The following is a 27,505-nucleotide window of genomic DNA, read 5'->3' on the forward strand; positions in this document are numbered from 1 at the left end:
AATCTGGAATTCTGCTTGTTTGTTTTCTTGAAGAAACTTCTCAAGTTGCTTTTGATAATTCTTGATCATATTTTGATAAGCCTCTTCTCTTATCGTTTTCAAAACTTCAATGCGGTCTGCATTTTCGATGTTTTGCACTGGAGTCTGAAATTCATTTTCCAACAATGACCTTGGCTGATAACCATGTAGCAAAAAGAAATTGCTAAATTTTGTTGTCACGTTTGTAACATTATTTAACGAAAAGGTGAGTGCTGGTAAAAATAAGTCCCATGTGTGTCCTTTAGACGATACATAGTGTCGTAACGCTTGCTGAATAGTGTCTGCTGTTTTCTCCACCAAACCTAAAGATTCGTGCTGATTGACAGCTATGAAATTCAATGTGGTTCCCAACCTTTCTGAAAGTTCGGCCATTATTTTACTGCGGTGTCCGGGAAGTCTGTCCAAAAAAATTTTCTCTGGCAAACCATACTTGAGAAATACTTTCCGATATAACGAGTCAGCAATTGATTCTGCTGTTAAGTCTATTAAAGCATCTGTTACAATATACCTAGTACAAAGATCACATGTGATGAGAATGTATTTGTTATGCTTTTCAGACATTGGGAAAGGGCCAACCTGATCGATTTGGATAGTAGAAAAAGGCTGTGATTGAGCATATGTCTGTGGTAACATTTTTGGAGGTTTAGTGACTCTCTTATTTAATAAACAGGATGGGCAACTTCTAACCTTGTTTCTAATGAACGTTTTCATGTGTGGAAAATAAATTCTATGCAATGCATAGTTATATGTTCTCGTTTGACCTTGATGAGCAGAGGTTAATGGCGACTTATGAATCATATCAAACACTTTGTTTTGTAACTTAAAGGGAATACATAGTAAACGTTTGGCTACGTTTGCAAACTTATGTATTCGGTAAAGTTTTCCATCTACTAATTCATAGCATTTCGACATTCGTACTGCATTGGTGTTAGATGAAACTTCACCCGTTTCTAAATATTTATAAATATCTCCAAAGAATGTGTCCTCTCTTTGATAGCGGCCTATATCCTGTGGCTCTGTGAAATTCACTAAACATTTGTCTTGATCGATATTTTCTACTGAAAGATCTCCCGGCTGTACGGGAAGTAGTGTGTAACGGCTAAGTCCGTCAGCTATATTGAGCTCACTTTTTACATGTATTGGCGTGAATTGATAATCTGATATATAAAAGTACCATTTCAAAAGTTTTGGTGGCAAATTCTTACTGGTCTTCAGAAATGTTAGAGCTCTTGAATCTGTCTTCAGATAAAAATGTCTTCCAAGCAGGAAGTAACGAAATGCTCGAAATGAAGCTATAATTGCTAGAAGTTCAATTTCTAAAACACTCAATTTTTTCTCTGATTCTGTTAACAAACGAGAGTAGTATGAGATAACATACCATTCACCTGAATTTTCATCATCTGTCTGCAGCAAAATTGAAGAAATTGCTGTCCTTGACCCGTCAGTATACAAGCACAAGGGTTTGTTTTGATCGTACGGTGCAAGAGCGGGGGCTGCTAGCAATTTCTGTTTCAAAAGTTCAAAGATTTCTTGATGTTGAGCGGTCCATTCAAACCTTTCTCGTTTACGAACGAGCTTTTGAAGCGGTTCCGTGATTTCTGCATAATTGGGCAAAAATTTTCGAATATAATTACAAAGCCCTAAGTAGGATCGTAATTGTTTCGTATTTTTAGGTGGAGGATAAGTTTCAATAGTTTTCAAAATTCTGTCTGAAACTTCAAACCCAAATTTTGAAATTTTGTGTCCCAACGCTATGATTGATTTCATGAGAAACTGTGATTTCTCTACCGACACTCTTAAACCATAGATTCTCAGTCTATGCAACAGTTGTTCTAGAACTTCTACAAATTTCTCTTCAGAATTTGAAAATAGAAATAGATCATCCACATATAAGGCTATATTGTCGGGCTGTAAATTAGCTAGTACAACTGACAGGAACGTATTAAAATAAAAAGGCGAATTTACATAACCTTGTGGCATACGAAGGTATTCGAATTTTCCAAGATTTGGAATGCTAAATGATGTAAATTTCCTTGATTGAGGCTCTAATTCTAATGTGAAAAAGGCATTGGAAATATCCAAGTATCCGTAGTACAAGTGTCCTGACATAGTTGACAGTATTTCACTGACAGGAGGTAAACTAACACTATGATATAAAACTCGTGAATTCAATTCTCTCAGATCAATAATCTTGCGCAGTTTTCCTGACGGTTTCCTAAGAAACATAACCGGAGAATTATAAGGCGAATTGGATCTTTGTATCACCCGTTGTTCCAATAACGTATTTATAAATTGCGTAACTTCCGATTTCAGTGCATGTGGAATTGGAAATTGTTTGCGTGAAAACGGAATTTCTGTGTTAAGTTCAATTTTACATTGAAAATGTCTTGCTTTTCCGATCCTGTTAGGATTCCACGTAAACACATCAGCAAAGCGGTAGCAGAGGTCTATTACTTTTTCTCTATATTCAGGACTGGCATCTTGACCAATATTTAATTTAGAAATTTGGAATAACTGTTGTCCTTCCCGTAATAATTCCTCATCCACATAATTTTCATCTATTGATTGGCAACATTGATTTGACTCTTCAATTTGAACGTCTTCCGCTTTTCCGATTACAAAATTTTTATGAAGAACGACTTTTGTGACTAAAGGGTTAATAATTTCAACTACAGGTTCGTTTTTATTTAAAATAGCTCGCGGCACTAAAATTCCTAGTTTCTCAATTATAGACATGTCTGGCTCTAAAATCACTTCTTGACCTGATTTCGAATTAATACATCTAAGTGGAACAATTATTCTTGTCCTTGGAGGAAGATACATCCTCTTATGAATGACAAACTTTGGATCATATGCCTCTGTCAACAAACAAAATATTGGCTCTGAAACCTGATGACCCGTATTACTCTGTTGTTGTGTGTTACGAGGAGGCTTTCCATATCTAAACAAAGATAGCATCTTATTAAGGTAATCAACACGGGCGTTATGAAAAATAAAGAAGTCATTTCCTAAAAGAGCTTTCGGACCAAAATTTTCCACTATTCTAAACCTGTGATGAAAGGATCGACCGTTAATTAGAAATTTGATTATGGCTGTGTGTTTCAGCTCTATAGGTTCACATGAAACACCAACAACTTTCGTAATTTCCTGTGACAATTTAGTTTTAGGAGATAGCAATGATTTATCTAAAATTGATATTGTACTTGCCGTATCTGCAATTATTTTTAATGGTTTCTTTCTCAGTTGAATTGTAAATCTAACCATGTCCCCTTCAATTTCTAATGGAGTCTGTATCTCTTCTCCCTGAACATTCTTTTGTTTATATTGACGGTGTACACTAGTATTATTAATCTCTACGGGTGGGCCCTTTTTCTTGTTATCTGTACATCCACCGTCTGCATGTACAGACGTTGTCAGTTTAAATTATGAGTTCCCTGTACCTGATTCATTTGGGAAGGGTTTTGTACAGGAACATAATATGTTGTACCATTACTTTGCATGTGATGTACACCCTGCATTTGATTAAAACTAGGTACTTGTTGTACATGAGGGACATTAATATGATGACAACAACACTGGTTGTTATGATAATTTGCGCGTCCTGATCTAAAATTACCGCGACCACCACGGCCTCGAAAATTGTTATTTTTCCCTCTAAAATTGTTGTATTGAGTATTGTTTCTACCCTGATTATTCTTAAAATTGCCTCTCTTACTACCTCGAAAATTATTTCTGTTATTCTGATAGGATTGAGAATTATTTTGCGCACAGTTGGTGTTTAACTTTTGCGAATCTGAAGAACCGCCTTCGATTCTCAGCGACAATTTTTCTATTTCTTTCTGTAACTGGCTAATGGAAGATGTAACCTCGCTACTTTGAGATGATGATGAAGGTGTGTTTGTGTTCTGAGTTTCCGAGTGTTCTGCTCTGTGTTGTTGTTTCTCTACTAATTCTCGAATTGCTTTCCTTTTATTTTTCCTGTGCCTATGTGACGTAATCTCGTCCTCGGACTCGGACGAAGAACTGTCAGTAACCGTAGATTCTGATTCAGAATCAGATGACGAACACCTACATTTCCCTTTTCTACACTTCTTCTTATACGCTTTCTTAATACGTGCATCTATTTCTCTCTTTTTCCTATTTCTAATTTTACATTCATTTGCTTCTAACGTATAGAGAGTCTGGATAAACGCATCTAAAGTGTCAAAAGACTCATAACCTAGGTGTTGAATATAGTACGGTTTCAACCCTGCTGTAATGATTGAAATGATCTGCTCTTCTGTCAAAGTCGGAGCATGTTTGTCTACCATGGATAAAATATCATAAACAAACGACTGAATGGGTTCATGCTTTTTCTGAATCCTATTCTGTACGGTAGAGAAAAAATCTACACTATCTCTAGCATTCTTGAAACATTTAATTATCTCAGCTTTACAATTCGCGTAGGTTGTTTCATCTGTAATGTTCTTTCTCTTTAACAAAGTTCGCAATTGTTCTTTTAGTTTCCCTGGAAACGCGGTGATTATCATTTGTTTTGCTATTTTATCAGTCCAATTATTTAACCGTACACAGTCATCATATTCATCAAAGAACTGCTGTATCGTGATTTTGTGTGGTTTAAATTTCGGAACTGGATAATGGGAATTGTATACATTAACAATAGGATTTTGAGCTCCCTGACCTTCACTGTGTTGTCCCTGCATTTTCTTAGACTTATTGTATTTCCGTTTTAGGGGAGGGATTTTTATTTTTATTGGAATCTTTTTGTATCTTAACGTTCTAAATTGTCCGTCTGAATGTTCTGTATCACTGCTGGAAGTATTATTCATATCCTATATACGAACAGAAAATAAACCTTCTCATTGCGGCTAATTTTGCAACCTAAGCAAAGTACACTGACCATTAGTTTGTAAATGCAGCAAATTCCTATATGACAACAAGAATTTTGGTGTATTGTCCGTTTCTTTAGTAACAAGAGGAAATGAATCTCGCAAAACTATATAGCATTATAACAACTGACGCCTGTAATTTCAGCATACTATGAGAGAGAGAGAGAAAAAAACATGAAACTCCTTTTACTCAACTTGACAAACTGATATTATCGTCTAAATAATTTAAACTACGCGTGATACGCTTCATTCCCATATGTATGAGGCATCGGAATCAAGCATGATGTATCTAATTTAATGTAACTTGAATGCCCTATAAAATAAGCGAGATCTCCGAAATCGAAACATATGTGGTAAATGACCATAATCTAATTAATGTTGTCCGGAATCTTAATTTTACCCATAAATGGATAAAACCGGATGCTTCCACCATAACGTGTGCTACAAATTTCTAACCGGAATGATTTAGTATCTTAGAAACTTTTTATATTTGGGGGCAGAGCGTAGCTCATCTGAAATTTGTAACACCGTGTATTTAGACAACTCGAGGATGAATTTAACAAATCGTCTTAGGATAAGAAATGAAATACTCAATTACTTTTGGATATTTTCGACATCACACCACAAGCTATTAGGATTCGAAATGGTCTTAATTATAGAAATCTACTACATCGTAATGGCACAGAAACTTAACCATTATGGTTATCTAACATCGCAAATAGATGCAGTACTCACAGGTAGTTCAGCTCAGTTCAACTCCAAACGATGTCCTTCCACTCTCCAATCTTAATTACGACTCCCCGATTCTAGTCTCCGTCCTCAACCAGCACAACCCCTTTCCGGGATTCAGGTGCTTCCTGGTTGTGGCGAAGAGCTTAGCTCAGGTCTCTTTCTGCAATCTCTTACTTCCTTATTTCCGTATAGGAAAACTTCCTATAATTGTGGTGTGATGCCGACGTTATCTGTTTTTATTTTTTTTCTAAGCAGTATGACTATAACTTCCTTGTTTTATAATAAACAACATAAATTAGACAAACACATGTAAGGATTTTGGGTACTTTACAATAGTTTCAGAGCTAGGGCTGTTCAAAATCGCGAAAAAGCTAAATTTCAACAGGCCCTATTTCGAACTCCAGAAACTATTAATGATGGTCCTTATCAGCGTAAAGAAAGTTTTGAATACACAATCCAAAAATGCATATTACATAAATTTTCAATGGGTGTACAGAGTATTCCGTGCAGGGTATAATTCTCAAATATCCTTTCAATAGAGTTTTCAGATATACCTTGATTTCAAGAGGCTCCAAAGGAGACAAGAGGTAATCCTTGAAAAGAATCGACATCCAGTGCTTCGGAAGGAAGTTGGAAGTGTTAGGAACCTGCAGCTCCATGGTTTTTGTGTTCGAAATAACGTGTGATGCGATATATTTCGTCACGGTATATTTCACGTTTTCTTCACTTATAACCGTGAAAGAAAAAAATCGCAGCATTCTTTTTTACGAGTACGAGAGACCGTGCTGTTGAGATTCTTAACACTTCCGACTTCGCACCAAGGGATTCAGTGTTACGGCTGCCAAGGCATATCGTTTGCCTACTTTGGACCAATCATAAAGTCAGAGCATATCTCAAAATTGGTTGATGGCATGTCTGGGAATTTCACCCTGCAGGAAATATTCATCACACCCTTTGAACATTAATGAAATATGCATTTTAAGATTGTGTAGGCATGACTTCCTTTACGCTAATAAGAACCGCCACTCCACGATTTCTCGAATTCAAACTAGGACCTCTTAAAATTTGTTTTTTTCGCGATTTTGGACAGCCATAGCTCTGAAACTATGCAATTTGTCCCACAGGTCAATAGGAACTTTTTGACTTATTTTGATGTGAGGAATCACCTTGTGGTCTAGTTCATTAACACCCGATATATATATATATATATATATATATATATATATATATATATATATATATATATATATATATATATATATATATATATATATATATATATATATGGGCGGAAAGAGCGGGCTATAGGGGTTTTACCTCCAAATTTGAACTACATAATGGCAGTTGATTTCACGAGACAATAGTAATATCAACTACAATCTAGGTACTAGACATGTTCCACCATAGTTGGAGTCAAGTGGGTCAAGTGGGTCGAATTTTCTGAGTAGGTCAGTGGGCCGTAGGTTAACAGTGTGTGACCCAGTGCGACTCACCACCCACCATGAGCCACTGCGACCCACCACCTATCATGACCCACCTTGATCCACTGCAACCCAGCACCCACCATGATCTACTCTAACCCACCGACCAACTCTGCTTACTGCAATTGTAGACAGCATCTTCTGAACAACATATTCTTCACCCTCGACTCTAGCCATAGAAACTATAACACGTTTCTGATTGGTTGCAGTTTGCGATTGGCCAAACCTTCTGGTTTATGTATTGTGTCTTATTTTGTAGTGGCAATAGAAGAAAATTGTCACTTTGTTGGAATTGAAGAAGATGAACATTGAAGAAGCAGTTGAGGTTAAATTTATATTATGGCAGTCAAGGTGGAACAAAACGAGTCCCGCGGGTCTTCTAACCCATTCCTACTACTACTACTACTACTACTACTACTTATACAGTGGAATCGTATAGCAAAACTGCACACGTAAGGTAAGTAAATCACAGGGCTCATAGCGAGTCACTTTTTTAACTAAAAGTTACTTTTTTCGAGTTGGTCACTAAAAGTTACTTTTTTCGGAGGTAAAGTGACTTTTTCGTGTTATTTATGTTTTGTATTGTCAGGTTTTTTAAAGAAAAATATAAAAATAAATGGAAAAAGGCAGAAACTTGTCACTCATTACTATTCTGAAAACTTCAGTACTTGCTGCCAGATTTGGAACAGTCAATTTTATTCTCACTTCAGCTTTTATTCTTTCTAAAGCACAGTGGATGGTTGGTGGATGCTTAAGCTCTCAAGGTGGGGTTGAGAACCCTTCTGTGTCTATTCTTTCTTCTATCATAATAGTCTTTTAGTTTTCTCTCGTAATAGTTAACGCTCCGCTCAACGTTGTGAGTGTGTGTGTTTGTATGGTTCATCATGTTCGTCTTGTATGTTCTTCTTAAGATTAGGTGATGAATTTGAATATTTCATGGCTTTGAGAACTATCAATGCTAAGTTAAATATAATGTCTGGGATGAAGAAATTCGGAAATAGGCTAGAATTGTTTCCACTTACTCAGAAGCTTCTTACATCTGCTAAGTCTGCTTACCGTAACTACAAAGCATACTTAGAAAACCTAAGAAAGTAGGAAGCTCAAAAAGAAGAAGTAAAGAAGAAAAGATGAAACGAAACAATAAACAAAGAGAGAGGTGATGGAGAAATTACCAAAGGAAAAAAGGGCCATGATGAGATTTTGGTCACTTTTTCGTGTGCTTTTGGTCACTTTTCAACTATTTCTAAGAGACCAGACCACTATGAGCTCTGAAATCACTTGAGTGGGTGCTTATGGTAGATCAGTTGTAACTAATTTAATTCATTTTACAGATTTTACATACAATGAATTGAGTTGATATTGAGTTTAACGTCCCGTTCAGCAGCGAGGCTAAATGAGACGTGGACCTACTGATTAACGTGGAGTCCAAACCACATGAAACGTGGCCCCGCGTAGGGTAGTCCCTAATGCTCTCGCCTTCGGTGCGAGTGGTCCTGGGTTCGATTCCCGGTAGGGGTACTCGGTTGAAAAAGCTTTTTCAGGCCAGCCATCTGGAATGAGGTTTTCCTGGGTTTTCGTCATTCACACCAGGCAAATGCCATGGTGGTACCTAACTTATAGGTCTCAGGCCGCTTCCTTCCTTCCTTTCTTCCTTCCCTTTCCTGGATAATGTGCTCGCCGAGGGACGTCATCCCTCATACGTGACGGGCTAAATGACCCTAGAGGCCGAAAACCCAGAAATCCGAATCATGAGCTTACACCGGGAATATATATATATATATATATACGGATAGTTAGATATAGATATTTCAAAAGCTTCTAACGTTGTTGTATGCTTTTCCTGTATGTTAGAAAATATGATGATGATGATATGAACTCTCTTTTCTTCTTTTTGAATATGTATAGATGAATTTAAATACATAAGAGCGTTCCCTACAGGGAACTAGTTTTTGTTTTTATGTAGATGACATTTTTCTGATCTGTTGGAGACTGATGTGGTGCAAAAAAGGAACTGTTGGGAAGACTCAAAGTATGAAAGTGTAATAAAATGAAGTTTATTGAATTGGTGTTTTCTTAAAATTAAAAATATGCATCATTGATGAAAATTTTCCTCGCACAAACTCAGGTAATGATTTAAACGTTGTTATGAATTGATCATAGCATTACTTTGTTGTCTTATTGTGCATGATTATTGTTTCAGTTACAAGAATGCAATTGATGGACTCTTCAGAGTGTATAAAGAAGAAGGAGTGTTTCGACTGTTCTCAGGAGCGTCAACAGCCACATCAAGAGCTATTTTCATGACGATTGGTCAGTTATCTTTTTATGATCAAATCAAATTATTTCTTCTTAGTACAGAATTCTTCTCGGACAACATTGCTACTCATCTTCTATCTAGCACTGCTGCGGTAAGTTATTAACTTTCTGCTGCAGTGTTCTTGTTGTTATTTTTATTTCGTTCGTATGATTGATGTCTGTGTGTGTATATATATTAATAGTTTACATGATCCTAATTTTTTTCGGGGAGTGACAAAGATTTGTGTGTGTGTGTGGGGGGGGGGGGTCGTACTATATCTTGTTTATGATAGTAGAAGTTTTGAATTTTATTATGTCTATATTTTTTACTTACAAGTATTAACAAAAGTAGTTAAAAGCTTTTCTTTCTTCAACAGAAAAAGTGTATCTCCGTAAGTAATTCATTTTGCCAATAAGTTCGATTAGTGGTTTACTGGTGAATGTTCTTATTTTGGTACAGGGAAGTGTTATTGATTTCCGGTGGAAATACGTGTGACTCGAATCTTATGTTAAGGTTGGTTTAAAGGGACAAGTTTTGCCGATAGATGGCACTACAGTCTTCGTATCTCTCCCATGTATTTTTTATCTTTCACGAAAATTCACGATTTCTCTTAAAAATTTCAACCTACAGATTTCAAATTTTTAGAAAAGGAACGTCATAATCTATCAAAAGCAATAATCTGTGCTGATATTTTATTTAGAATTTTCTTCATTGTTGAAATTACTTGATTGTTGAAATGAATATCCAAACCCTTAACAATCGAACTGTTTCAACAATGAAGAAAATTCTAAATAAAAAATCGGCACGGATTGTTCCCTTTAATAGGTTACGAAGTTCCTCCTCTAAAAATTTGAAGTCTCTAGGCTGAAACTTGTAAAATAAATTGTAAATTTTCGTAAATGGTAAAAAATACATGGGAGAGATACGAAGATTGTAGTGACATCTATCGGCAAAACTTGTCCCTTTACACTAACCTTAAGCTGTACTTCTATGTTTCATTTAGCTTTAAAGAAAAAGGATCTTTCACTACAAACAAAATTTTGGCATAAGTTGAAAGAGCGAGTAATTGTCTGTAACTTTAAATCTGGATAATTTTATGATTACGCATACAGCGCAGAAGAACTATGTAGTAAACCCATCAGACTAAACGGTGTTCATTAAATCTTGAATTGTGTTATGAACAATATTTAAAATAGGTTATTACACTTGAAATTGTACTGTATAACGTAAGAGTAAAATATTTAGTGTTCACTAGTTGTTTCCCCAAGCTTTCGACTCGCTGAATACTATAGGTTAAAATCGTGTTTGTTCTATTTTTGAAGTTAAACTGAAACAATGCAGTTTTTTAAGTTCCAATTAAATCTGAAAATTGTCAGCACGCTAACGTCATATTGGTGTCATTAACCTATTAGGACGACTGTGAACTATTAGAAACGTTACATACAGACTGAGACGTTCTTGTATTATAGTAAAGATATCATATTAGTTACAAAGAGCTCCTTACATGTGCGTGTTAGAAGAGTGAAAACGCCTCAATTTTCGGTTGCTTTCTTGTGAAATGTTTCTTAATAATCAAAGATCTAAACTACCTGAAATGATCGTAGTAAACGAACACCTCCGGATCTAAAGATCTATGTACGTGTGCAATTATATTAACCACATGGCCTCTTCTGATAATTAGAATAAGCTGATACATGATTTCTTTTAACTCCGGACATTATTAGCTACAAATAGTTTATTTATATTTTATCATTCACAGATTAAAATAATATAGTATTGCACTATGTATTTAGACGCAATCACATGTACCAGAAAATTACAACTGACTACAAAACACGAACGTAGCCGAAGTTCCGACTCGAACAAGCACTGATGGTGGCAATATTGATGTGTACGAACCACTGCGATATTATAATTGCACCTGTCACCGCATATTTTAAAAACTTTAAAAAATTTCTCCTCAAGTTTTATTCAAACATTTTATAGAAAATAAAAATCTTCTGGTAATTGATAACTTACCACCAAATAATCATTAGCTGAATCTTTAATTTTCTTGACATAAAAGAAATGTTCAAAAGTCTCATTCGAAATTCTAAACTATAACAAATATTCGATATTTTATTTTATTTTCATGGTATGTGCATAATTTGAGGTAAAAATCGCGAGAAATGCTAAACGTCACATACTAGCTGAAGTGCTCGTTATTCGCACGGGAAGAATAGGTTTATGAGAAATGTTTGACTCTCATTCCCGCTTAGGATATTTATTTCAATAAAAGTGCAATGACAAAAATACAGAAGATACTCTACTTTTAACATAAAGTTTGAAGTATCCTATCCCCACACAAAACGCCTTTCATCAAATTGATATGATTAGAAGAAACAACTTAAGGTGGGTATTAATTGTCTTCCACAGGTCATATCAAACGGATCAGCCGTTTTCCAGACACGGAAAAGTATTAAATCGACACTAATCTCAGTAATTTCTGACATTTAATTTCTGTCTCCGCCACCCCCTATCTCTACCGATGGCGTTGAACTTGGACTTAAAGTCTTTGGAAGCTTCACTGTTCATTTCAGCGACCCCGAAAACTATGGATTTCACTCTATCGTTCGTTTTGGATTAGTTTTAAGAACATCCCTTGATGTGTCTTACTTCTAGAGTATTTTTTCCAGATTGTATGTCGTATGTCTAATATATAAAATTGAAATTCGCTTTATTTCGAAAATATCTTATTCTGACTACATAAATAATTATTTGTTGCAAATAGTGCAAAATCTATGTGGATATACAAAACTCTGGTTTTGAGATCAATAAATTTATCAGTCAGTTGTGTTCATTTTTATGTAAGTTATCTTATCCTTATTTAAAAGTGAAAAATGAGCCTTTTTCGTTTGTTTATCGTCCTACGTCTATACCCTTTAAGCTAAAAAAAGACAGGTAATTGTGAAACTAAATTTTTATGTTCTCCACCGTGAATCGAACCCGGTCCACGTGTGCTGAATGCGCACGCGCTAGCCACTAGACCAACGGGGAGGGCTCATCCTAATTTAAGAATCAGCAGTGGAATGCTTATTAATGTTACGATGACTTTGTGGTTCGACCCTAAGAAAGATTGTATAGAATAATATTGTATTCGTAGTTGTACTTCTATTTTTTGATATCACTTATTTATTTATTTTTGGCTTCCTCCGACTTTCTTTATTCCATCCAGTATGTGTGTTTGTATGGTATCTGATTCACTTTTTAGGGTGTTTAAAAATGTTTCTCAATGTTTTACAAATTTTATCGATGATTTATATTATAATAGGAGTGGTATTATGATCTATATTAAATACATTACATAACGAATTGTCAAACAGATTGTACTGAAATTAAATCTTTTGTTACAGGGAGCTGTTGCCACTACATTAACTCAGCCTCTCGATGTACTTAAGACAAGAGCAATGAATTCTAAGCCAGGAGAATTCAAAGTAAGTTTAGTAAATTTAAATTTTAGTTCGTAGCATGTTTGCGAGATAAAGGGATAGATTGAGAATCAGGATTAAGATGAAGCAGGAGTATATAGAGCTGGTAAGGATTAAGAGTTTCTGTTTAACGTGGACCATAAAGACTTTACGTTATTCAGGAAAACAGGAAAATTTTAATTGACGTAAAATGCACTAATCTACACAGAAAAAATACATTTAATGATTGAGACAAATGTAGAGAGTATGTCATTAACAATGCCAATAGCTATGGCACTTACATGTCATTTTATTTCTTGAAGATAACATCGGACCATGCTCCATCTCGACATACACATTATGACACGAGTATGTTTTGGAAATTCGCTGGAATGCTCAGTGTATTACGTCCTGAACAACGCCAGTGAGTTCTTCTTTAGCCGTCACTTTCAGTTCAACGATGTTAGCAGGACGTGTACTATACTCTTTGCTTTCGAGATGTCCCCGTAGATTCACCACAGAGAGAAATTGCACGTGCACTATGTTCAGGGGATCTCGGAGGTCATAGAATGTCACCGTTCTTACCAAATGCTTTCACAGCGAACACACGTTCCGCACAACTTCAATGCTTCATTATTACTAAATGGCAAACTCTTCTAATTGTTGTCTTATTGGTCCCAAACAAATGCCTCCCATACATTGTTGGTAGTTCTAGATTCAAAATTTCCCGTTTCCCCGCGCCACCCTGTATATCTCAGGTCCATGAAGTTATTAGGGAAGATGGTAAAGAAGTTCAGTGGAAACGACAAATGCATTAATGCACCTGTATCGATAGAAGGCTCATGGGACATATTGAAGTTATAATTTATTGTATTAATCGATTTCCTTATGAAGTTTTCGTTGTTCAGTACAATAAATTACAACTTTATGACCCATGAAGCTTCCATTGGTACAGCTCCATTAACGTATCCGTCATTCCCATTCAAGTTTTATGCTATTTTCTCCAAAGACCTGATCTTCATTGATCTAAAATATGTTATGAGAAGTGATCATAACTAATGTTAAATCGAAGTTTTTAGTTCATACTACAGGAGGGCTAGCAAGAGAAGGTCTCTGACAGCTCACCAGTGACGTTGCCACTACTCACGTGTTAAGGCATTTTTCGGTGCATCTATAGTGGCAATTTAATTAACGGTGTAAGACAGAGTGACCGTGGTTGTTAACACAAGTACCAAAGTAGGGGCTGCATTGTCCCTTTGCATGTAGTAAGAACCTTCAGAGACTATCTTTTGTTGGCCCTGCTATAGTAACTGTATCCACTCTGCTTCTTAAGGATACCATGCATACGAAATTTGAGCAATAATACCTATATTCACAAGATAATCACTTGCACACGTCAGTGCACTCTTACAGTATAAGGCTGTCTGTCATCTTAAAATAACTCTAATAGAGATGAGTTCGTTGTAAATAGATACAAATAGTGAAATTGTAAGATGCAAGATAATCAAATACCTTCTCATTGTAAACAGAAGTGACAGCCTTTTGTGCTGGTAAATCATCTCAAAGGTTGGTGTTTTATTGTTATCTGTGTATTTTTAAGCTACTATAATGAAGAACATTGAAGGGTACCTGCAGGAAGGTCCGAAAATGTAGAATCACTAGAATAACACGGAAAGATATACTTATAGATTAATGTCATGACCATACTTACACTTTTTAAATGATAGGGTGTGTGAGAAACTTTTTAACCACTTTGTCAAAATAGCCGCGAATGCAGGTTGAAATTTTTAGATGGAAACATGAGCTTGTGATACGTGAAACACATAAAAAAAATAATCAAAAACGCTATCGTACGGAGAACATAACTTGGTTTCAAGTTACAGATCAGTTCCTTCTGTACAGAGGCGGGAAATGAAATTGGCCGGAAGAAGAACATGTGAAGACCATCCTGATGGTTGTCAAAAGAAGCCAAAGAGATGCCCCTACTGACTTCAACCAGCACAACGCAGACTGGCCTCCAATTTTTGACAATATCATGCAAAACTCGATCACGAAATTCAGAGTAACAGGATTCGATGGGAGCAAGCCGAAGCCTGATGTTAGATAGATGATGCAGCATCAGTGGCTGTGTTGGTAACAGTTGGTTTTAAGTTCACACTGTAATACCCGTCATCTCTGTTTCCGAGTCAGTTGCTCATCAATTATACGAGCTCTTATCTATAAATAAATGTAACTCATAGAAGTTAAAGTTGCTGCAACACGTTAGTGATCATGATCCTGAAGCATTGTTCAATTTACAATGGGGCATTTGCAGTATCATTCTTTAATGTTGGTTTACTCAACTCCTAGGATTGTCTGCATTTGTTGGATTAATATATTGAGAGAGGATGGGAGTTTACCGCAACATGACCACGTATCTCCACATTCAGTCTATAATGCGAAGGAATATTTCAAATTCCGTTTCGATGGATAGGTTCCGGGATTCTGTTGATTAGTCACTGAACTCCTTAAATTTTTCAGTTGAGTTGATTTTTTAAGTTTAACGTTCCCTTCAGCAGCTATATGAGACGGGACCTACCGATTAACGTGGAATCCGAACCACATGAGCTCCCGCTGGGAATCGAACCCGGATCTCCTATGCCAAAGGCACGTACGCGAACCGCTTGGCCACGAAGGAGCTCCTGTTAAATTTTTGCGTGTAAGACCATATGAGGTCCCTGATGTAGTACGTAAGAATTCAGGAAGTTGCGTTTGTAAAACACAGAACATTACATCGGACGGTCTCTGTACGATTCATGAGGAGTGGATAAGAAGACTGAACCTAATCATTGCACACGGTGGCCACTCTGAGCATATCGTCGTTGATACTGTAATATGTCGTATGTGAAAGAACAATAATTTCTCGTTTTTCATAATTTTGTAATGGAGATTCCCGACATCTGCTTCCTGAAGGAAGACGTATGTATCGGACCAATAAATGATTTTCACACTGAAAATACAGCCAATATCAAGGAACTTCGGATTTGGCTATGTTAAACTAGAAATGACTGTTCTTCGACGTACATATTGTACTATCAAGGGCAACATCATTTAACGCCGTCAGAAGCCTATAATAATAGGAAAAATATACTTGTAACCCAAAAGAGAATGTCAAAAAGTAATACCGTAATGTTTTTAAGATTGTCTGGGATTGTTTCATGTATAACAGTCCATATTTTCATTTTAAAATATTGACGTAAGTCAAAGATTTGGATTTCGATATGGCGGTCATATTAACAAAATGATGGAAAGGTTTCCTTCACCTCGTACATACAAATCTACTCTAGAGGCACACATATTTCCGTGTTATTCCGGTAGTTTCACATTTTTTAGACCATTCTGTAAATGGAGTTCCTTGTTTTTGTATTAAGAATGTCGTGTATCCTAGAGTTCTTGAAAATTTAACGTCCATTCAACCCTAGTTTGAACGGAAGAATTGTTTAATAACACACAGCTGCTATAATCTCAAAATTCTTATTTTGGTTTACAAGTTCAGAGCGAAGAGAGTTTAGTTTCCTCAATATTTTATTGTTGTGTTTAGTGCAGTAAAAGGCTTATAGAAGCCATCCTTCCCAGTGTTGTATTCAAGATAAATAATGACATTTTTTTGTTTCAGAATATGTGGCATTTGATAGTCTACACAGCGAAATTGGGACCTTTAGGTTTCTTTAAGGTAAGATTACTTTTATTTTCTGGATTAGCTTTAGAGAATGTAGTGAAGCTGCCAATGTATTGCTTAGTTTTTGTTGTATTACATATTCAATTGAAATTTACACAAACACACACACACACACACACACATATATATATATATATATATATATATATATATATATATATATATATATATATATATATATATATATATATATATATAGGGTGAATCTGAAAGATGTGCACAATCTCCGAGAGGTGATTCGTAACATCAAAAAAAGACAAAAAAAAGTCTTGTATATTGTCGAATTCCGCGTCGTGTACGACTGACAGGGGGTGCCAATTTGGAATCGACAATCGAATCCTGACAGTTGGAACAGAAGATGTGCACAAGCTATCTCTGTCTGCGCAACTGCCTAATGTATCATTTTGCTGATGTTCATAGCCACATTTAACTAGTTTTGATGTCACGAATCACTTCCCGCAGTTTGTGCATATCTTTCTGTTCCGTTCCAATTGTCAGGATTCGATTGTCGATTCCAAGTTGGTACCCCTATCACTCGTACACAACGCGGAATTCGACAACATGTAAGAGGACTTTTTATCTTCTTTTGATCTCACGAATCACCTCCCGGAGTTTGTGTACATCTTACAGGTTCACCCTATATATACAGTATAAAGACCATTAACAATCTAAGAAGAGCTTGATTAAATCATTAGTTGAATAATTACAGTTTTTCAAGCGACAACTGCTTATTACCATTCATAGTTACAGCAGTATAAAATTTTAAACAAAATACCTTGCTGTCAACAGATTGCCGCTAATTGTAGTTATGTACATTGAACGCTTCACGATAGATTTCCTTGAGTGAAATTCAAAGCTTATATTAGTTGCCATGGTGTAGCATAATCACGTTATCATGTTATTACACGAATTAATCTGGTTGGCTAGATCAGTCTCGAATTTCACTTAGGTAAGTTTCCAAAGGACGTATTTCTGAATCTAATGAATAAGTTATAACTAAAAATATTTAGTGTAAGCTTCGTTTTTCAAATTAGTTAAACCTATATACTTATGAAAGGAGGAAACAACCGATTTTTTTACACACTAAATCCTCTATAGATGACAATGCTATAACACACAGAGTGAAAAAGTGACTGGCTGGACCGGGACTTGAACACGGGACCTCCGGCAAACCATGCCGATGCATTAACCAATCCGCTTTCCAGAACAACCACCCACTCATCTCGGACCACATAGGTTGTACCACAGACCCCTGCTGTGATTGGACAATCCTGTGTCCATATACCGAGTACCTTATGACGGTTATGATTTCATATATACTAATGAAAGAAGAAAAGAACCAATTCTTTTGCACAGTAGATCCTCTATAGGTGTGATTTCACTAAATTATCTTAGCTCCAAGGAGGTTTCTTCTTGTCCACTTCCCTCTATTCAAACCGCAAGTTGCAGAAATCAACCGTTTCCGATTTCAACAGTCATCACCGTAGAGCCAAATCGGTAATAGATAGCAAGATGCAGTTTTGTGGAATCGATTCAGCGTTCCAAGAATAGATTTCATCTCCACCCTTTTCTTTCTTTATTAAAAACTGGAAGTGATAGAAATTTACTGCCAATATTGATCTTCAAAGAACAAAAAGGGTAAGATACAGCGAGAAATGGCTTTTTGATATTGATTCAGTGTTGATTCAGTCTCAATGTTTATCCCTCTATTCAAACTGGCGGTGGGGAAAATCGGTCATTACCAATTTCAATACTCATTGCATTGATTGGCATAGTTTTCTGATATGGATTTAGTGCCTCAAGAATAGGTTTTATCTCGTACTTTATTCCTCTATTGGAGGGGTGGGGGCTTGGTGGCTCAGTGGTAAAGCGTTTACCTCTGGTGTGCGGGGTCTCTGGTTCGATCCCCGAGCAAGTAAGTTTGTGGTGGACAACTTCGTGCTCGTGGGTTTTCTCAGGTTACCCCCGTTTCCTTCCACATTCACATTCCACCAGTTCTTAGGGGGCGCGGTGGCTCAGTGGTAGAGCGTTCACCTCTGGTGCTTGGGCTCCCGGGTTCGATCCCAGCCTCCGCCAAGTGAACTTTGTGGTGGACAAACACCGTGCTCGTGGGTTTTCTCGGGGTTCTCCCGTTTCCTCCCATTTTCTTCATTCCACCATTTCACTCATCTCTCATCATCACCGTGTCCTTTAGCCTAACCGGCATAATCGTGGGGCGTTAAAACTGAAAGATTTCATTTTTCCACCAGTTCTTCCATCATCATTCACTTGCCCTAATCATAGTCTCCCTTAGCCTAAAGGTCATAATCGTGGGGCGTTAAACTGAAAGATTTCATTTCATTTTATTCATCTATTGCAACCGGAAGTCGTAAAATTTAATATCACTTCCCACTCCAATATTTATTACCATATAACGAAAACGATAACACAGGACGACAACTTTTTTTTTTCTAATTTCGATTCAGGGTCACGAGGATAGATTTCATTTCAGCTGTTAATCTTCTACTGATATTAGAAGTAGTAAAAACTAGTAAAACTTCTAGTTTCAATATTGATTCCTATATAGTAATACTAATAAGAGATGACAAGAAACTGGATTAACTCTTGTGCATTACCGTGAAAAATGTAGCATAGGAGATACCGTGGGGTCCCTCTGAGACCCCAATTGAAATAAGTAATTATTGGTATTGCGTACAGAAATTTTATGCAGATATATTTCAAAACAGTACTTTGTTGCATTGCACTCCAACTCATTGTCACTTTCCACATCACTGACATCATCGTCATCCAGAATAAGAAATAAGTACTTGACGACCTCCTCACCGGATAAAGGCTCAACTACAACCCAGAATAGTCAAATTATGTCATCTTCTTGGGGTTGTTGCTGGAAGTAACTGTCTTTAGCCCTTTCAAACTAGCCACTTTGTTGTTAAAAAATATGAGCAAGTTTTTAGATATCTATTGCTTCAAATTGTAACCTTGTAGTGTAATGCAAGAAAACGTTTTTCTTACTACATATTAACTTACTTTATTATATTCCCGGCGGGAGCTCATGTGGTTCGGATTCCACGTTAATCAGTAGATCCACGTCTCATATAACCTCGCTGCTGAAAGGGACGCTAAACCAAAATCAACTCAACAATTACTTTATTATATCAATAATAAGTAATTTTTGGAAACAATATAGTAGTAATTTTTGCGTCTATTGTGCATTATGTAAACTACTAATTTTGCTCGTACAAAGAAAGAAAGAAAAAGAGAGAAATAATTGATTACTTGCATGAGTATTATCTTGGAGTCCTTTTACGACCGATATTTTGTGTTCAATATATTAAACATATACTGGGGAGAAAATACAAGAACAGAGATACTCACGTTCATTTAAGAGATATACTGCATTAAATGTCACTGGGATCCCAAAAGGACCCCAAGGTAGTACACAAAGGGTTAAGCATCCGAAGAAGAGGTTTCGGTTCAATCTCTGATTGTATCTATCCATTGCAACCGGAAGTTACAAATTTATTACTTCTGGTGACAGTATTGAATTCACATACTGTAGTTTGAAAGTCTGTCGTAGTTCCACAATATGAAACGAAACTTACATGTTTATATTATGTCATATTGATATGTCATGAAAAAATGAAAGGATAATATAAAGTGGTATGTTTGGGAGGTAAATGTTGTATTCTTAAAATCTGATAGTAAGAAGAAAAAAATGGCATACATTAAGGTTAAGTTGACTCCTTCAAAATCGATCTGAACCCATCTAATTATTGTAGGTAAATGTTGAGAGATCATGCACAACTCTTGCTAGTTGATTGCTTTATTTTCTACCATCAAACTCAGCCCAAGTTAGTACAAGGAAACATATGTCGCTGTCTTTAATATATTTTTCATCTTCTACAGAACCACACACAATATACTTGCTATTGTACAAGCATCTTACCAAATATATAATCAGTGTGCCACCTCACAACTACATTATAATATATCTCTCCAGCGTATCCAACACTAAACTAAAGTAAACCACTTCTGCTGAAATACATTATTTACTCTGAATAAACGTATTTCTTCAATCCGAGTTCATAATCCAAACCGCCGTAAATATATACTCATATCTCTATAAAGAGTTACTAAAAGGCAAAGGTATATTAAAATATATAAACAAAGGCGAGTTTCTCAATTGATAGCAGTCTGCCGACATACACGAAACTACCGTCTTTCTCAACCCAAAAGTAAGTACTAGCTATCTTGATTGATTGGATTGAATTTTCACAGGATAGGATTCTTGGATAGGTTTTATTTCTGCGGCGATAAACCTGAAGCCATAGAAGGGACCGCGGTGGCTCAGTGGTAGTGTGTTCACCTGTGTTGCATGGGATCCTTGGTTAGATGCCAGCTCGTGCCAAGTGAGCTTTGTGGTGGACAAACATCGTGTGCGTGGGTTTTCTCGGGGTTCTTCCGTTTCCTTCCACTTTCTTCATTCCACCATTTCATTCATTTATCATCATCACCGCCTCCTTTAGCCTAGCAGGCATAACTGTGGAACGTAAAACTTAAATTTCATTTCTTTTTTTAAGCCATAGAGTTAGTTTGATATAGGAATTGACATATCCACAGAGAATCTCCAAGATTTCAGGTGAGAACATACAATCTGTATAATAACATCCTATATATTTGTTGAAGTTTGTAACAGATGGACGAAATATTAAACAAAATTAATCAATTCTAGAATAATAAGATAAGGTAATTCTTTAATTAAAATTAATTTAGACAACATCGTTTCATTTTGTTTTACACATAAGTTGTATTCTTCTTTTCAAGGGATACGTTCCAGCATTCGTTCGTCTGTGCCCTCACACAGTTCTGACTTTCGTATTCCTGGAGCAGCTGAGACAGAATTTTGGATTCGTCGTTTCTGCTGCGTCCCCTCGAGTAGAGACGACGTGAACAGAACAGAACAGAATGAGGAGTAGTGTGCTTTCTAGTTGCTTTACAATTGTCTGTCTGTTTTTATTTTAGTATGTCATGTGAGATAATTAAGTGCTGTGGTAAATGAATTTATATAGGGTGGTAGGTAACAATTACTTGTGAAGAGAAAAGGTATGTATCTATAATAGCATTAGCATCAGTGGGGTGTGGGGACCATAGTACAAGTAGCTCAGATTACATTTCCATTCTGTTGTGTTATAATGTACCACTGTAGTGCTTTCAGTGGTGTAGTTTCTAGCCAAAGATAATAGCACAATTAACAAGGGTATTTTCTAAAAGAAAATAGAAAAAGAAATCTTTATTTTTTTAGTTCTTTTACAGAATATGAGTTCTCAAAGGACAAAGCAATGTATTTATTATATGTATTTATTGACAATAATATTAGTATTTGTATTACCAGACTATAGCATAATCCTGGTAGCAGAAATACATAAGATATGTTGTGTTTGTAGAGAGAAAAATCAGTAATCAATTTATTTAAAAAGAAAAGTCTTCCCGTTTTTGTGAAAAATGGATTGTAATATGGAAGGTTTGAGCAATAAAACAAATATTGCATTAAGATTTGTGAATAAATCATATGTTCGGTCTTTTTTGACATAATATTATTTATGTATGTGAAAATGTTATAAACATTAATGTGTAGTTATGGTTATTGAGTTTGATGACGATACAAAATTCTACATTTATATAGAAACTCGCATAAAATAACATAAAATCTATTTTACTATAATCATGCCATTACTATTCATTTTCTTATTTATTCCTGCAGACAATTTTACGCTAAACATGAAGTATTCTGTTCGTATGATTTTGAATATTGATTAGTATTTGATTTGACTTTATATACCTGTATATACGGTTATTAGTTAAATTTTGATGTGACAATACGTCTTTCTTAGTTACATAACGCAGAAATCCATAATATGATGTCATTATGGAATATCATGCAGGTAACTAGATCGTTACTTCCAGGATCAGAAGGACTTACGGAAAATCAGGTTCATTAGGACATTTCGGGTACACCAAGCACAGAATCGAAGGGCAATATAAAGTTGAATTTTAGAGAGGTGGGAAGTTATATTTGTTTGGATTAGATTTGCGTATCAGAGTATACCATCCATTACAGGCTTGGGTTTCCGTAAAAATGAACCTTCGGACTTTCCACTCTTTTGCATAATATGATTATATTAAGAAGACTAACAATTGTTCTTCCAACCATTGAAAGTTATCGGAAATCAGGAATCCAGCATGTGCAACGCATCATAGAATTAACTGACCTGTATGATCATATGTGAAATCGTTCGCTCTTTTAAGCAAACTAATAAATAGAAAAGAGTATATTCCTGTAATTCGAATACAAATTAAAAAATAAAACTTTTAATTTTTAACACAACGAGTTTAATCGATTTTGAATGTTACAAAATTAAACAGCAAGCGCAAAACATGATTTGTCTGCATTGCAATGTGAAGAACTTATTTACAAGCTATTCTATATATTGAAATTCTCTTTAAAATTAGGAAGATTAAAAATATTTACTTCAGTCTCCTTTCAGTTAGTAATTACAACGAAGAGAAACCTTCGGATTGAAGAAGAATAATTTGTCAGAAATTCCTGGTTATGTAAATATGTATTGAGTGCTGAGCTATGCTGTTTGTTTTAATATGTAGTGAGATATGTCAAAGTGAAGTAAACTAACTAATTTTCGGTTATGCATAATATTAATGATGTTTTTTAAAATATTGTGTTAATTAGTGCTTTTTAGTTGAATTAAATAGTAACTTCTGCTACTTAGATATGATACATGAGTGGAATAAATGTTAATTAGTGCATTTTGATTGGATTAAATAATAATTTCTGCTACTTGGATATATGTAGGCGGAATAAATCACAGCAACTATTTCAATAATGAAAATCAACTATAGACAGTAATGTATTTTCGTTTTGATGTAATCATACAGTTGAGTTGATTTTTCACTCTTGCAAAAGGTAACAGAAATATTTATCGAGAGTTGTGGTGTTCCTTGATCGTAAAACTGTAAACAACCTATGTGTTTATATAATCACCGTGTAATGTTGTAATAAGATGTTGATGATAACTTAGCATAATAGTTCCACCTAAGAAAACTTATACAAGACATGAGCCTATAGCCTAGCCACATGAGCTCCCATCAGGAATCGAGCCCAGGTTTTCCGTGCCGAAGGCGCAAACGCTAACCATGTAGTCATGAGGGAGTTTATATGCTAATTGCGATTTGTCGAATTGCTTATCTACAGTTATTGTGTAATAATTGTACAGACACTAACATAAGTACGATGACATTCGCTACTCTAAAGACAGATCAATTAGTTTGTCAGTTCAAGAATAATAAGATGGAAAGTTGTTATTTTATTAAAGGTTTTCTGCACAATAGTTCAACACCTTACATATACAGTAACACACCGAAATTTTGTGTATTAGCCACCGATTCCATAGTTAAATTTCCAACTAGCACAAGTCGGCAACGTACAGGTAATAGAATAAAATCTGTCTATTGGGAATCATTGGTTTCACAAAAACTACAAGTGACCAAATTTGCAAGCACTATTACCCTTTGAAATTCTGGCTTACCATATGTAATCGTAGCCTATACGATCAACTAGTTTTTTCAGATATATCGTGAAGTCTTATAACTATGTATAGCATGTAGACAAATAATTGTATGATGGCTTATTACAACGAAAATCTTTCGCACGAAAGAAAACATTATTTATGTTCTGGGATGGCAGCTCAAACACTTAATTTTCTTCAATGAAAATTTTAGTGTTAATAACTTGTACGAAGAGTAATGACAAACTATTTGTTCTATCCTCAAAGTAATATGTTGTTCTGTAATTTGTGTGGTCACAACGAAACTGATATTGATTCTCTTTAAAACATTTGTCGGCATAATTAAAAAGACTTATAGCATGAGTAAATGATTTTTGGGCAGTTTATATTAACATGGTATTTACAACAAAGTACAAAGAATACCCGTAGAAAGTATGATTTTCGCTGAAAGGGTAGAACTTTGGTCGTTGATTTACTATAGGAGTGGTACTTTGCTAAATCTATCAATAAATTATTGAAACCCAACTTTAAAATAAACATCTTTCTCTAAGAAAACTTTCATATAATACGGTGTATTTAACATCATATGAAAAAATAATCCATTTTATTATGGTTCAAACTATTTTCATTTTGAAAATTGAGTTCAGTGAAAAGTTTTATATTTCGCCTATTTTGGCAGGATTTCTTCACAATTAAAGAAAATAATTAAGACGGGATAAAGCGAGTGGAGTATGAAAAACACTCGGTTTGCTTTTGATTACTTCTGTCCATACTTATTTTATTTAACATTTCTCTTTTGGTCACATTTCTGAGACTGGGTAAAATAGTACTTATTTTGCAAGTGAGAAAAAAGTTCATATGTGAACTTTTGTGCGCTCTAATAATGGATTTGAATCTGGAACGGGTTTTTGTCTTCCACTCTTAAAAGAATGGAATAACAGTGGTACGAATGTGTTAGAAATATCTAAATAAAAGCTGTCTAGTAGACCCCAGCTCTTCTGGTCCTTATCACTACATATTTTAGTTTTTCCTTCTAGGAAACTACATTCAAACCATACCAACACTTTGAAAATAAGTGATGCAATAAATTACAATTTTTGAGTCGAAAGTTACGTTAAAATTTGCCATGTTTTACCATTTGTCTTTTTTGTAATAATGTACATTTGTTCATAATCAGTTGTGCCAGAGGTTTCCTGGCTGTGCCATTATTAAGCGTGGTTATAAATACTACACAATTTCAAAGTATATAGTGGTATTTCAATACATTCATAATACAGAAATGATTATTAGATGGGTAACATGTGTTCATCTAGTATTAGAATCCATTTTCTGTATACTTCTGTCGACAGTCTGTTGCACAGTACTGGATATTCTTTGGATGATTTCATCGAGTATTTTGATAGGCGTGAAATACACATATTGTCATTCAATATAGGCGTGAAATACACATATTGTCATTCAATATATCCTGCAGTGCACTTATTATAGTCGTAGGTAATTTGAATTCCCTTTCAGCAAGTTTCTCCCTTACATAAGACAGTGTCACTACAGCAGCAGTCCCCAAAACTTTCAACCTTAATGTACCGCTTGTTAAACTTTTTTTTTTTAAGAGATTGTGCCCCTATGTGCATAAAACATTTTTATTTAATAGTTACTTTACAAATTATCCCCCCTCCCTCCTTTAAAACAAAATTTGAAAAACGTTTGGCGTATGGAACTGTCTATTTGGATAAGTGATGGAGGGGCCAATGCCAATTGTGAGTTATTCCAGTTCTGAACATATCAGACTTCTTCTTTCATATTACAACTTCAAGATTAATTATCATCATCATCATCATCATCATCATCATCATCATAGGGATTCTGTCAGTATTGGCAGATCACTTGGCCCAACATAGAATCTTCTACGCTCAACGATCTTCCGCTAACATCTTCGTCTTGACGTATGATTTTTCTGTTTTGATATCATCCATTAATTGTAGTCTCCTTCGCCCTCTCCCTCTCTTCCCTGCCACCATACCTTCTAGTACGTCCCAGCTAATGTTCCAACCAGTTTCTCTTCCTCTTCTTAATATCTAAAATTGTTCTTTTCTCCCCCACTATTTCTAAGACCCTCTCATTCGTTTTCCACTCAACCCAACTACTTCTCTCCATTCTTCTCCACACCCAGATTTCGAAAGCTTGCTGTCGTTTTTTATATAATAATTATATATTATTTTTTTATGCCGCAAGAAAAGATTACGGTGTATTATTCGCCTCTTCTAATAGTTTTTCGCGTACCCATGAACGGCCTAAACGGCTTGTACTTCTAGGTGGAAATTACTACCCTATCCAACCTTTTTGGATTGATGACACACTTATTCGATTTTTTTTTTTTTTTTACTAATAATAATACAAAAATACAATAGTGTAAGACTATAAATTCCTATAGAATAGAGCATTGTTACAGGCGTTGACTCTTACAGTCTATCTCAAAATTCATTTTAACTTACTAAAGACTTCATGTTAAAAATAAATAAATAAATAAAAAGGTCGAGACTGGATTGCATGAAATGTACTTCTAAATCATAAAATTTTGTGACTCATCTCATGGGGCTGCGCGATATACCAGTTGACAAAGGCTAAGATAGAATGTAGAAATCAGTTTCCATCTGATATTCTTGACATAATATTAAATGAATACAACTTCTCAGGATTTAGAAGAACTTGTCCTATCTACTGTCCAAAGAGTATTTTTGTACAAATATCTTTGCGAAATAACCATGTTCTTGGTGAGTGCGTCTATAATCACGCTGTACGTGTTGTAGAAATAACCCAGGTCTTCCAGTTATTTATGACTTTCAATGTTTATCATGCCAAATGTCTAGTTAAGTGTGTAAAATTAATGAAAACACACTCAAATGTAATGCTTTGAATAACGTATTCCAGTTACTTTCTGAGTGTGTTCAGTTTATTTAGTACATTACGTCCAGTAACTTGTTTTCCGTGTAAAATATTTATAAATAGAGGTGGTTGATAATGTTATTGTGTGACTGAAGCATAATATTTTTGTTAATGTAGAAATGTTTTTAGTGGTAGAATTTCTAGCCAACGTTAGCACAAAGATTATTTAGGTACTTAGTATTATTTTTAGTAATGCTAAAGTGTCAAATGTGTGTGTAACTGCATTTATATAGGTGCTATGTGAAGAGAACTCATATTATTGTATTTCATATAGTATATTTTTGTTAGTTGCGTGTTGTTGTGCTCATAGGATAACACCTCCTACTCATGTTTCTTATGAAAACATATGTGGTTTCAAAATCGCAAAGTTATTATTACTTG

General features: G+C 35.3%; 1 protein-coding gene across 5 annotated transcripts in view; it reads left to right on the forward strand.

Moving 5' to 3' along the window:
- Positions 1-26,945, forward strand: part of Dic1 (Dicarboxylate carrier 1) — a 75,600-nt gene extending 48,655 nt beyond the window's left edge. For all 5 annotated transcript variants that reach the window (XM_081731615.1, XM_081731613.1, XM_081731614.1 and 2 more), the window contains 4 exons: positions 9,342-9,549; positions 12,830-12,910; positions 16,539-16,595; positions 21,426-26,945. In XM_081731615.1, the coding sequence (XP_081587741.1) occupies positions 9,342-9,549; positions 12,830-12,910; positions 16,539-16,595; positions 21,426-21,551 (472 nt within the window). In that variant the 3' untranslated portion in view covers positions 21,552-26,945. The remainder of the gene's footprint in view (positions 1-9,341; positions 9,550-12,829; positions 12,911-16,538; positions 16,596-21,425) is intronic.
- Positions 26,946-27,505: the final 560 nt, after the last annotated feature.

The sequence above is a fragment of the Thermobia domestica genome, chromosome 11 (assembly GCF_964235325.1).
Source record: "Thermobia domestica chromosome 11, izTheDome1.hap1.1, whole genome shotgun sequence".
In the NCBI taxonomy this organism is placed as follows: domain Eukaryota; kingdom Metazoa; phylum Arthropoda; class Insecta; order Zygentoma; family Lepismatidae; genus Thermobia; species Thermobia domestica.